The 13,081-nt window shown below is 27.4% G+C and overlaps 1 protein-coding gene across 1 annotated transcript; it reads right to left on the bottom strand.

Annotated features, from left to right (window-relative positions):
* Positions 1–5,945: 5,945 nt before the first annotated feature.
* On the bottom strand, positions 5,946–11,559 carry LOC114168315 (fatty acyl-CoA reductase 3-like). Its single transcript, XM_028053078.2, has 10 exons — positions 11,314–11,559; positions 10,981–11,084; positions 10,494–10,696; positions 10,273–10,373; positions 9,952–10,150; positions 7,225–7,386; positions 7,026–7,107; positions 6,666–6,935; positions 6,455–6,582; positions 5,946–6,368 (listed from the first exon to the last, which is right to left on the bottom strand). Exons 1-10 carry the CDS (start codon positions 11,390–11,392, stop codon positions 6,215–6,217), a joined length of 1,482 nt encoding a protein of 493 aa, XP_027908879.1. The 5' UTR covers positions 11,393–11,559; the 3' UTR covers positions 5,946–6,214.
* Positions 11,560–13,081: the final 1,522 nt, after the last annotated feature.

Below are 13,081 nucleotides of genomic sequence, written 5' to 3'. Positions count from 1 at the left end.
GATTTATGTATATACTAGTGAAAATATATATGTGCTATGCGTATATGTGTATTATTTTTAATAAAGTTTAATAAAATTATTATTAGTGTTATTATTATAAATATAAAATTAAATATAAATAATTTTATTTTTAATTTTATTGTAAGTAGTTTCTATTTATTTTGTAAGTAATTTTTTAATGAAAAAGTAATTAAGTTTAAAAAAAATGTTTACTTAAAAAGAAAATATTGATAAAGTAATTATTTTAATTTTAAAAAGGTTATTTAAAGGATGAAATTGAAAAACAAAGATAAAAAAAAAGGTTTTTATATATATATATATATATATATATATATATATATATATATATATATATATATATATATATATATATTATGTAAGGATTATATTTTGATGTGTGTATGGTTTACTTGTGTTATGAAAGGTAAAAGTGTGATATTTATGATATATTAAGTATGATTTAATATTTAAAATTTGGGTTAAATATGTTTTTGGTCCCTCAAGTTTGAGCGAAATTTGGAATTAGTCCCTCATCAAAACTTTTGACCAATTTAGTCATTCATCTTTCAAAATGCGTGAATTTAGTCCTTTTAACCAAATTTTGTTAAGTTTATCTGACGTTTCAAGGCATTTCATGATAGTATTTAAGTTAACATTGAAGCAAAAATGTGTCAAACAGAATAAATAATTTAAATACTATCATGAAATGCGCTTGAAATGTCAGATAAACTTAACAAAATTTGTTTAAAAGGACTAAATTCATGCATTTTGGAAGATTAAGGACTAAATTGGTCAAAAATTTTGATGAGGAAGTAAACCCAAATTTTGCTCAAATTTGAGGGACCAAAAACATATTTAACCCTTAAAATTTTGTTTTGAAATGTTGGATAAAGTTGTGTTTACCGTATACGAAAGATTTGTTCAAGTCACGGGTAAACCATCTTTAAGTGGGTTGGATACTATTTTACTTTTAGTTATATTTTATTTAGGGAAATGATGAGATTAGTGTATATAAATTTTATTTTTTAAGTTTTTTTAGAATATTTAAACGCAAAGTTTTAAATTTGAATTCTTTAGAAAGTAAATTGATTTCTGTATCGAATGATCAAGTCGTACAATAATTTTTATCCAAGTGAATATATCTCGTTTAAAAGAAACTAAAAGAGTAAGTTATAATTATTTTTGGTTTAGTTTTCACTCAAACTAACTTTAAACCTATGGCTACGAGTTTATGTTTGTTTGTATGTTCATTACAAAATATTTGGAGATCGAGGAAAGAAATACTAAATGTTTTTTAGTTTATAATTAAATTTTGAATACAATTCATCTAAAAATAATTTATAGCTTTAAAAAAGTTAATATGCTTTTAAAAATATAAATAATAAACTTTGTAAAAAATATATAAAGTAGACTTTCCAAAAATATAAAAAAATATGCAAAAATAAGTAGAATAGATTTGTTGAAAGTACAAATTATTATATGAACATATTGATTTAATGTGTATGGTAAACTTATCTAATTAGTTCTTTGACAATCTCGACTAATATGTAGTATTAGACTTGTCTAATAATTATATAGACACATTCATCTTATATTTATTGTTAGACTTACTCAATTAATATATGAACAATTTTGTTAATGTATATATATTAAGACTCGTATAATCAGATAATGGATACAGTCGTTTAATGTGTGTTATTTTTCCAATGTGTCTTGTTAGGTTGGTCTAATCAGTGTACAAACAAACTTATCTAATACTAATTTTTGTATAGAATGAATAATTTGTACGATAATTTTTACCCAAAAGGAATATATCTATTTAAAAGAACTAAAAATAGTAAATTAGAATTATTTTTTATTTAGTTTTCGCTCAAATAAGTCGGTCTTTTTAAAACTAAAATTACGTAATATTTTTAGAGACTTTTTTTATCTAATTGTTCAACAAAAAATTTGTCACTAAACAAGGTTTTTTTTTTCTTTCAAGTTAAAAATATAAAATAATTAAAAATTTTAAGTTAGTGTTTCTTTGAAATTATTTGTATGTTTTTACATATTTATATAGAAAATAATTAATGATTTGTATATTTTAATTGATTTGTTGGATTGTATTAGAGGAATATTTTTTTTTAATTATGTATATATGTGTGTTGATTTTATGAAGGCCTTAATTATTGTATGTATGGGTTCACATGAACACATGTTATTGGTGTCTATTGTGACTTTGAAGTTGGGCATTTATAGATATATGTTATATATGGCTGAAATTGGAACTAAATAGATTCGATTTTGGACTTCATTCAATAATCACTTATTACTGTTAGGATTATGTAAGATTCTTAAGTTGTCAAATGTGATGAGTAACCAATTCTCATTACTCCACTCTATAAAATGCTAACATTATTTCTCATTTTCTTGTTAGAATGCTAATATTATTACTTCTTAATTAATAAGATTAGTTTACGTATAAAATAATTTGTAAAACATAATTTCATCTATTTTTCTAATTTTTTTACGAACTATAATTATAAATTACTAAAAAATATTTTTTATTTTGAAAAGTATTTATAAAAAAAATCTGCTAAACATATTTCATCACTTCAATTATAAATTTGATTTATCCACACATTTAATTAGTGCACCTAATCCATTGACAAGACTTCAATCCATTTCGATGGCATTAACTATACTTTCCCCAATTGTCACATATATGCGCAACATTAAGATGTGCATAAAGGGGTTGAATACTAATGATACAATTAATAAAATTAATTTTCTTTTTATATAAAGAAACAGTTTCGGGTGTATGGATTGAATATCTATCTAAAATATTCGCTTAATCATCTTCACTTAATCATCAGTTTTCTTGTCATAGTTTCTCTTTTACTTTTTGTTCAGTCTTCTTTTCCTTTCTCCTGCTCGGTTGTCCAGACGATCGGGATACTTGTCAATTAGGTTCCAATGCTTAAATCAGTTCAAGTCTGTTCGAGGGTATGCAATTAATGTCGTAATAGATGTGAAGTAGAAGTTCTTACCATCTTACCTTATACCCATATTTATAGTTTTTGATATGGGGTCTCTGATTAGGGTTTTCTTAATTACGGTCCAATTACTTTTTAAACTTGATTACTGACCTGTTTTACTTTAACTTCAAATGTTATCTTTTTGGCTGCCCGACTAACATCGCTGAGTGTTCACACTCTGATCAGCCATGTACTTGTTAATGCTCACATTAAGAAAGGTCTCAATGTGATTTTTAATTGTTCATCGCTAGGTCCACCGACCGTTGCGGGCAACCTTCGGTCGCTTGTTCTCGGGGTCGCTCGGTTATGAACTCCCTAAAATTATTCTGGAGAAATTGTCACATCAACAAAGTTTACAACTTTAGACTTTAACTGTTGGATAGTCCGCCTGTAGCAGATGACCTTCGATCCTTTATCCTTGAATTGCCCGGATGGGGTGTTGATAGTCATATGCTACAGAAACAAATAATATATATGGTTGATATTTATATAAAATAGTAACTGTTAGCAGTGATGTGAAATAACTATAAGGTTTGAACTTGAAGCTACTCATTTAAGGTAGAACAATTGTGCAAAAGTTATCGGTTAAATTAATGATTGTATTTTCACTTTATTACTTATATAAGTAATTCTATAAAGAAGATGTAGAACTTTAAATCCAATAAAAATTATAACATACAAAATTAACTTTTCAGAACATCAATGTTTTATCTTTAGTAATCTTATTAAGAAGGGTTTAGATAAAATTTGTAAAAACTTTTTTTTATTATGCTACTCCAAGATGTGTTGGGAATAATTCTTGAGTCTATGTTCCGACAAAGTCAAAGACGAAATTTCTTCCTGCACCCCTTTTTCCTTCCTGCACCCCACAAATTATGATAACTCATTGGGCGTTGGTGGAATTGACTAATGATTAAGCAGTTAAAGGTTTTATTGAGAGGCACTATAGTGTGTATTCTCACTTAATCTTCAAGTAATTTCCAATATACTTATTAATTTTATAAAGTTTAATAGTTAATTTGATTCTCTAATTTTATTTGAATTTTCAAAACAATTTCTAATTTTTTATTTGTTCAATTTAGACTTTCAATCTTTTAAAAATGTTTAATTTAATTATTTTGTTAAATTGATGTCTGTATAATATTATGTGTCATATTATTATCACATGACACTATTTGTTTTCAATCTAATTTTTTTATTTATATTTTTAATCTAAATTGATCTTCTCTTCTATTAAAATGAAATAATTTATTTCTTCAAATTAATAATTAAACTTAATTATAACTTATATAAAAATATTTTTACTTCACAAAAAGGACTTTTTACGTCACCAATAAGTAAGTAAATATTTCTTTCAAATTGACTTCGGTTCACATTTCCACGTTATTTACTTTTTGCACTGCGAGTCACACTTCACACACCCCCACCTTATCCTATCTTGTTTTTGGGCCACCTGTTTAATATTTGCATCCGCGCATTTACTCATACACCTTCCATTCTTTTCATTCAAGTTTTAATCCTCCTTTTAATTAAACTATTTTTTTACACATATACCATTATTTTAAAAATAATAAAAAATATATAAAAATTGAAAGTGAAAAATAGTTGAAGAGTCATGAAAACGTTTTTAGAATTACTTAAAAGCATTAAATTATAGAATTATAATAACTTTCTAATTTTATAATTCTATAAAACTAATGTTAGATGGAAATAATAGTCATTTTCAAAAAATAAAAATAAAAACGCGTGACAACAACTAAGGTGATGGGGCAAAATAAAAACGTCATCTACAGTAAAAAAATTAAGCAACAAAAATTAAAATTGATGAGAAAGAAAATTTATCGTTTTTATGTCATTTTTTTTTAATTCAAAGGTAACATTTTTTTTTCAATTATATTTTTTATTTTTATTATACATTGAAAATTATTTGAAAAAGGAAAACTAAAAAATATAATAAATAATTTATTTATATGAACGGTAATTTTTTATAATTTTGCAAAACCAAAAAATATGACACCAACAAAGACTAAAAAGAGAGTGTAAGGAAAAAGATACCATTAATTATACTTTATATAAGAATGTGAAAAATGATCGATCACTTAATTTTACTTTGAATTATAATCAATTGAATAGTGAAAATAATGAATCTATTTAATCTATTAAAAGTTTAATTAAAAATTTAATCTAATCCGATCTTATTAATAAAAAATATATTTAACTTATCGATTGATATATATATTTTCTCATGAATGGATATTCAATTCATCCGTATAATTAATTAAAAAAAAGTTTTTAGAAGTAGTTTCTTTGAAAAATATTAAAAATATAGTTTAAAAAAAGATAAGTTCAAGATTTACTAATAAAAAAATGGTTTGATTCATTTTTATTTATTTTGTATGGATAAAATTACGCATTACATTTTTTAAATTAGCTATTTATAATTTTAAATAATGAATTTAATACGATTTTTATATATATATGTTTTTGTGACGGATGAATTTAATTATAGCTAGATATAAATAACCAATAAACAAGTTGCTTTCTCATCACCTCTTCCTAAAATACACATTCAAAATGAGATGGAAAGTAAAAGGAAGAGAGAAAAGGTACAAAGAATAGAAAGAAGGAAAACTATTATAAAAATGATCTTTTGAATTAAAATTTTTTAACAACTTTCTCTTATAATTTTGGATGTCATCTTTTAAATAATCTTTTATTTTTCATTTTTATCATTCTCAATCTTCCAAAACCATTTAAAAGATGATACATCATGTTGTCAGAAAAAGTTATCAAAATTTAATAGTCAAAATATCATTGTCCAAACTATTAACGTACACCTTTCAAAGGTGATGAAAATAATTTTGAAGGAATATCATTTTAAAGAAAAATAAGAAGTGCAAAGAGAGAAAGTACAAAGAAAAACCATTTGTTTACTAAAATCAGACACTCACTCTTACTTGTTGTAAGAGACAAGTAAATTAAAATATATGATTGAAATATTGATACAATTTATCAAAGTTTTTGAAACATATTTAGCAGCTCTAACACCATTTATGCTGCCATTCACATACTCTAACATAACCGTGATCTCACTCATCTAGTACAATTTTTTTTACCATATAGTAATAAAATTCACTCTAACAATATTATATATCTCTCTCTCTATATATATAAATCTCACTTCATTTATAATCTCACTTGAAAATGTACTTCACCACACCAGGAAGGTGAATGTTCAAAAAGTAATCATCCCAATTGATCACTTCTGGATCAAAGTAAAACAAATCTCTCTCCACCCCTCCTTCTCTCGCTGCCATTCGCAACTTCTCTGTGTTCATATCATCAAACCTGTGTCATAACATTCATTTTCTTTAAGTTCATACCTTATACATAAATGCACAAACTATTTTGTTTCTATGGTAATCAAAACTTACGCAGCTTTGAAGAACAAGTAGGGCTTGTAAAGGTCCACCAACCGCATCACAATCTGGATCTTCCTGTTGAGATCAAGATATGTTCCTTGGAAATACTGGCAAAATGCAGTATTGGCTAGCTCAAGTCCCTGTGCAAGTAAAAGATTTTAAGTTCCTGTCATTGTAAAAATCTGCAGTGAAATTTCAGTGATATGATCATTGATCACACTACCTTGAGCACAACGAGGTAGCGGATGAACATATATCTTCTGAAGCTGTCCATGTTGTTCAACACCGTAACTTTGCCAACCTTAACTGGTCTTCCATCCTTGTTTATCCATGGTTTTGCTGTGAAATACCTCAAGCCAACTTCTTGAAGTTTGCTGTATCTCAGTGGTTTTCTGACAGAGGAACCAACATGGTATATAACATCATCACTAGGATGCTTTGCATGAGCCAACATTGCCACAAGTATTGCATTCACCACCATGTCAGCTGGTATCTGCTCATAGAAGATGTTCAGTGAGATCAGAATCTGGAGAAGAAAAAAATAAGAAATGAATCACAATAAGGGTTCATGCAGAAGCCTCACCGCATCAACAATTGCTCTGAGATCTCCAAGGAAGCATGTGAGTTTTCCTTTCCCGTAAGCTACTGCTAAACTGTCAATGGTTCTGATAGAAGAACCACCCCAAATGAAAAAGACAAGAAATTTGGCATCAGAACTTAGAAAGCATAAATTATGTAAATAGTTTGAATATTTTGAGAGAGAAATTGGAAGAAAGATTTACCTTACACCTTCTGCCCAACCAGGGAAAGGTTCTTTGAATGTGCTTGTAACAATGGTAGGACGAATGATGACAACGGATAAGTTTCCTTTTAGTTGCTCCACCAGCATCTCTCCCATGGCCTTCGTGAATACGTATGTGTTTGGCCATCCATATAACTTTGCCCTGATAGGTTTATACACAAGAACATTCTGGTTTTCAGAACAGATACTCACACTAAACTTGTTATTATCATCTAAGGTAAATTTTACAGAAATATATTACGAAAAATGATATTTTAACCTATTTTTTTACCTACTTTTAATTGATGGTTTCAATCACCATTAAATTATCATTTTTTATTTTTTTTAATAATGTGATATGATGATCTAATGGTGATTGAAATGATAGATTAAAAATAGGTAAAAAAAAAAAAGATTAAAACATCATTGTCATATATTATATACTTTTCGGTATCTAGGTCATGCTCCAAGTAACTTTGTTCTTTTAAGTTGTTATCGTTTTACATTAATAACTATACTATTTTATGTTAACTATAAATCTAATATTTTTATTATATAAAAAACATAAAATTTTTAAATATTTAATATACAGAAAAAGAAATTAATAAACATTTAATTAAAATATACAGATCTAATTAAACCTAATTTTCATCAGTGACTATAATTGAAAACAAAACAAAGGAAATAGAAATTCTCCAAGAAAATTTATCTGAGGAAAATAATTAACAAAACCTAAGGTTGCAAAATTTAGGTGTATTTATATTAATACGTATGTCAAAGACAAAAACAACCTTTCCAGTGCATGCATTTTAAAGCAAAGAAAAGGAAAAGAATGATAATATGTGACGAATTCCAACTAGTATAGTACATGGATAATATTTTTTTATTTTCATAAAATCATAATAGAATTATATATATATGTGTTTTAGTATTTTTCACTAACTTCAACAATGACCTATATAACTTGACCTACGTCATGCATATGTTAGATTAGATTCTTTTTTAAAAGGTAGATCACATATAGATTTCCATGAAAACATATTTAGTTAAGAAAAAGTTGAAGTAGTAGATACTTAAAAAAACACTAACATATTTTAGTAAATATAAATAATAGTTTTATATATTTATCTTTCCTAATCATAAAAGATAGTGATTTTCAAAGATAACCTCATATATTGTTAAAAAAAATAAGTTCTAAGTAAAAAAATGGAATTTAATTAATTTAATCCGTAGGAGTGAGGAAGTGATGCATGTGAGAAGTCATTTTCGAAGTGATTTGAAGCATCATAAAATAAATTTTGGAGATGACCCTTGAGCACGTGATGGCGTACGTGTAAAGGTTATGAATGAACGAACCATAAATGAAAGAGGGTGGTGGGTTTAGTAGGTCAATTTATGTTTCTGTTTCTCCTTCATTGTTTGAACCACCATTTTGTGATTAACATCACTCTCCATTTCCCATGTCAAAAAATAACCCTATCTTTCTTCTTCAATAGGGAAAAGCTGAGTTAGTGGGGTTTGGTAAGAAATTAATTCGAGGTTTTAATGGACCAACCCAAACAAACAACCCCACATTAATTCATTACACGTACTTTCACACTCTTACCTACACTAAATCATTATTATAACAACAATATACTAATCAATTTTATTACAAAACCACCAATTTATTGGTTTTCTTCTGTTACTATTTGAGCATTAAAAATATATTGTACTGATATTTTAAATATCTTTTAATATATTTTAAAATGTTAAAATTAGTAATAATCACTGTATTATGAAAATACAATAAAAAAATAACACAGAAAAAACCAACCGAGAATCCAACTTTAAAACAAACACTCCATTATGCTTAGACAACATTTTTTTTAGTTTTCTTGCTATCATGACATTATGTAGGAACATTCAGAATTTGAATTTCAATTGGGTCTTTAATGCTCATAATAACATCAAACAAATCTAGTAAAGAATCTAAATTTTTACCAAAACATATCTTAAAAATATTAAAAGTGATCTTTAAAGTTTACCTTAACCTTAAAAGTAATTATAAAATGAGATTTATATCTTACATTTTGTTGTCTAATGAATTTTCATACTTAATTTTTCAAGAGTAGAAGATAAATTTGTGTTATTATCAAATATTATAAAAAAATTGTCAAAAATTTAGTTGTCTGAAAATATTTTTCTTGAAAATAGTGCAATTTTTGTTTGTTAGGAGACCCTTATTTGTATGTTCCTACCGTGTCTTAACAAGTTATTGATAACCTAATTAATGTGCAGTATTGGTGATTAAGATGTATAGAGCATTGGGACCCTACATAACAACCTAATCTTGTACATATAAATGTGTTCTTGGTACGTAGTGACAGGTTCCATAGTTTAATATTACTTCTATGTACTGAAATATTTAATTATCATATGACCATAAAATCGAGTATATTCTTCTTTGAATTATAATTATTCCACGCTCACTTTGTAATGAAAATTCAATCAACTAAAGAATCCTGCAATATCTCATTGTTGACCAAATTCAAACTAAACTATCTAAACTTCAACATCAATCACTGATCTTAGATTAGGTTTTTAGGTTTGAAGTGTGAAGAGAAAAAAAATACCAGTTCCCATGTGTCTGTTGTTACACATATTCAAAAAAGTTTAACAATTTAGAAAAAAGTTTGGATCTTTTGAAGCATTAAAACTGTAATAGTTGAGAATGATTTTGACAAACCTGCTCAAACCCAAGTCCTTCATAACCTCTTTAATTTCCTTTTCTGTGGCCCCCAGTTGTCGTAACTCAGTCAATTTTTCACGAACCACCTTGTCTTCTGCATTGATGTCTAATCCAGAAACTCCATTCAGAGAATCACCCAAATGATAAGGTTTCTCTAATATGAGCCCTTCTTCTCCTCCCTCACCACATACATAAGCTGAAATCAAACGATTAAGATCAAACAATAATTAGCTAATACTTAATCTATGCACGTGATCCTAAGTATATATGCTACCTTTTTCTAACTCATAATATTTATGGTCATCAATGGATACCAACCTGTTGATACATGCACAAGAACCTCAAGTTTACTACACTTTTTCGCGAAGTTTATCACATACTTAACACCAAAGGTATTTAGCCCCAAAGATATATCATACCTGCAATTTTTACATGAAATATATTAAAGATGATACTTAAGGTGAGACAGTAAAAACATCAAACAGATATATGAACTTTTACTATTTATATATGTATATTTATATGTATATATACTATACCTTTCATCAAAGTTAGTTGTTGCAGCTAAATTTATGATGACATCTGTTTGATCATAAATCTCTTCCCTTAGAATGGTATCTTCAATTCCTAAATCTTCACGAGAAATGTCTCCAGGCACCAGAGTCGTCTTTTTCGAGATGAAAGTGTTAAAATTTACACCCACTTTTTCCTTTAACACCCTAAACAAATCCTTCGCTATGATCTGCACCAAAGCAGCAAAATTTAAGAGGTATTAGTCACGAGCTTAGTTATATTATGACAGGTGACAAAGGTTGCTGCTAGTGTAGTGTCTGAGACAACTATTCTACCCTTCCTAGAAGAAAATGCAGTTCTTCGAAAGTTACATTGAGTTTCCAAAAAGATGCTGAAAATGGTTATTCAACACTTATGTATATCTACTTGAAAATCATAAAAGTTGATTCTTAAAACGATGAGAAAAAGGTTAAAAAGAACTGCACAGAGCAGAAACTGATCTTGTGCATTTACCTCATTGTGCAAGCGATGAGTTGCAGATTTGGCGTCTGCAGCTCTTAAGAGAAGGTAGAGCTTCTTAACATTTGGTTGGACCCTCAATATCTTCTCCAATAAAACTGCAACACACATTCACACACACAAGTACAACATCATCATAATAGTCTACATCATGCAAATACTGCATGTAACATATCATTGTTGTGTACCCTTTTTAACCAAAATAATGAAAAAAAGTTGCAGAAACACAGAAAGGAAAAGGAAGAGTTTTTTTTATGTTATTTTAAAGACACAACAGAAGAACAGTACAGTAAAATACAACAACAACAGAGAATTCAAATTTTATACCTTTAGCAAGAAAGCCGGTGGCTCCGGTGATCAAAATGGTCTTGTCCTGAAGAAAGTGCAGTATGCTTCCCAACTCCATTGCAGAAAAAAGTGTGTGACAGTATTAATGTTAGTGAGAGAGAGAGAGAGAGGTGAAATAAGGAGTTTGAAATGATGCAGTTGCAGACACAATGGGGTTGGGGATTTCTTATAGCCATTTGGGGTGTTCATATAAGCACAGAATTCGGCATGTAGCATTTATGAGATGGAGTGTACGCAAGCTGTTGGTGATAGTTTAATATCTTAGGACTTAGGTATAATGCAGTAAATAGTGGCTACAATTTCGTATTCTTTTTTCTGTATACACTGTATGGATCAGGAAAGAAAGTCAATAAACTAATACCAAATTATGTAACAAGATTTTGCAACTTTTGCACCTATTATATCTATCACCTTTTCTTTAAAACCTTTACCAGTTCTGGTTTGACTCGTTTCATCAACCATACACACGCATCCTTGTAATAAGAGTAGAATTTGAGTTTCATTTCAATACCAAACCATGTTGTTTTAACTACTGTAAGATCCTTACTTAGTAGTTCTTTCTGACTTTGCATGTTCTAAACATTCTTCTAAAAACATCATGTTTTGTGTTTTTTAAGTGTTAATCATTTGGGTGGATCTGTGAGTGTTAAAACTTTCATCACCGTTTTCCTGAAAAGAACGTGTTATGTGGACAAAACAATCTTTGCTGTACTTTTTAATTTTTTATATAAATGTAGGTATAATTGACGAACCATGGTGGTTTGATTTCATCTTGGTATTTGAAGTGATCAAACCACCAACTAACAACTACCCACGACACAGTAAGGTACAACTTCCCAATAGTGTTCTGTTATTTTAGCTCGTTTTTTTCTTTTTCATTTTTTATCTCAGTATATTTTTTTAGTAATCAAAAACTGTAATACCAAAGTGTTACTTAAATATTAAAATTTTAAAATAAATGGTCTATCATAATTTGAAAACACATTTAAAGAATAAATAAGATTTTTTAAAAAATAAATTAACTCAATATAAATTGTCACCGTATTACCTCCAGGAGCAATTATTCTTTTAACATTTTTTTATTCAACAAAACCATCAAATTTAATTTCTTTAAAATATAAAATCGCCAAACAATGACGTAAATTTATCAATATTAATTTTTTAAATAATATATATATATATAATGAGAATAAAATTAAAAAACATTATTATAAATTTTAAGATGATAAGTTATTTGAAATGAATTAAAAATTCATAAAAATATAAAGTTCTAATGTTGTATTTAATTGAATTTTTTAAATTATTTTATCAAAGATATTTTTTATTTAATTGGCTACTATAAGTTATGAATGGTTCTCTCCCTTTCTTCCTATTTTCTTTTCTTGTTTGTTCTCTCCTTTTCTTCCTTCTTTTAGTTAGTACCCAACCGTGTCAAACTATTCCTTCAACATATTTATTGCCTAAAAAGAACAACACTATTTTTTCAAATGTGTAAACTTTTTATTACCTTTTTTTCCGATAATGTACATTAACACAAAAAAAATAAACTATGCCTTTAAAAAAATGCAAAACTATATTGTTTCATATTATTCATGTGGTTAAATACGAAACATACCAAATAGAAATAGTGAAAAATGTGAAGCAATGATGCCATATGCATGTAAGGGAAGAATATGGTCCTCACAAGTAATGATTCCTCCATGTAAATTTTCCTTGAATCACTCATTTTCATACATCACATTCCTTT

The sequence above is a fragment of the Vigna unguiculata genome, chromosome 11, assembly GCF_037176805.1.
Source record: "Vigna unguiculata cultivar grain cowpea cultivar isolate G323 ecotype 2 chromosome 11, ASM3717680v1, whole genome shotgun sequence".
NCBI classification, from domain to species: Eukaryota; Viridiplantae; Streptophyta; class Magnoliopsida; order Fabales; family Fabaceae; genus Vigna; species Vigna unguiculata.
This window is presented reverse-complemented; position numbering and strand designations above follow the sequence as displayed.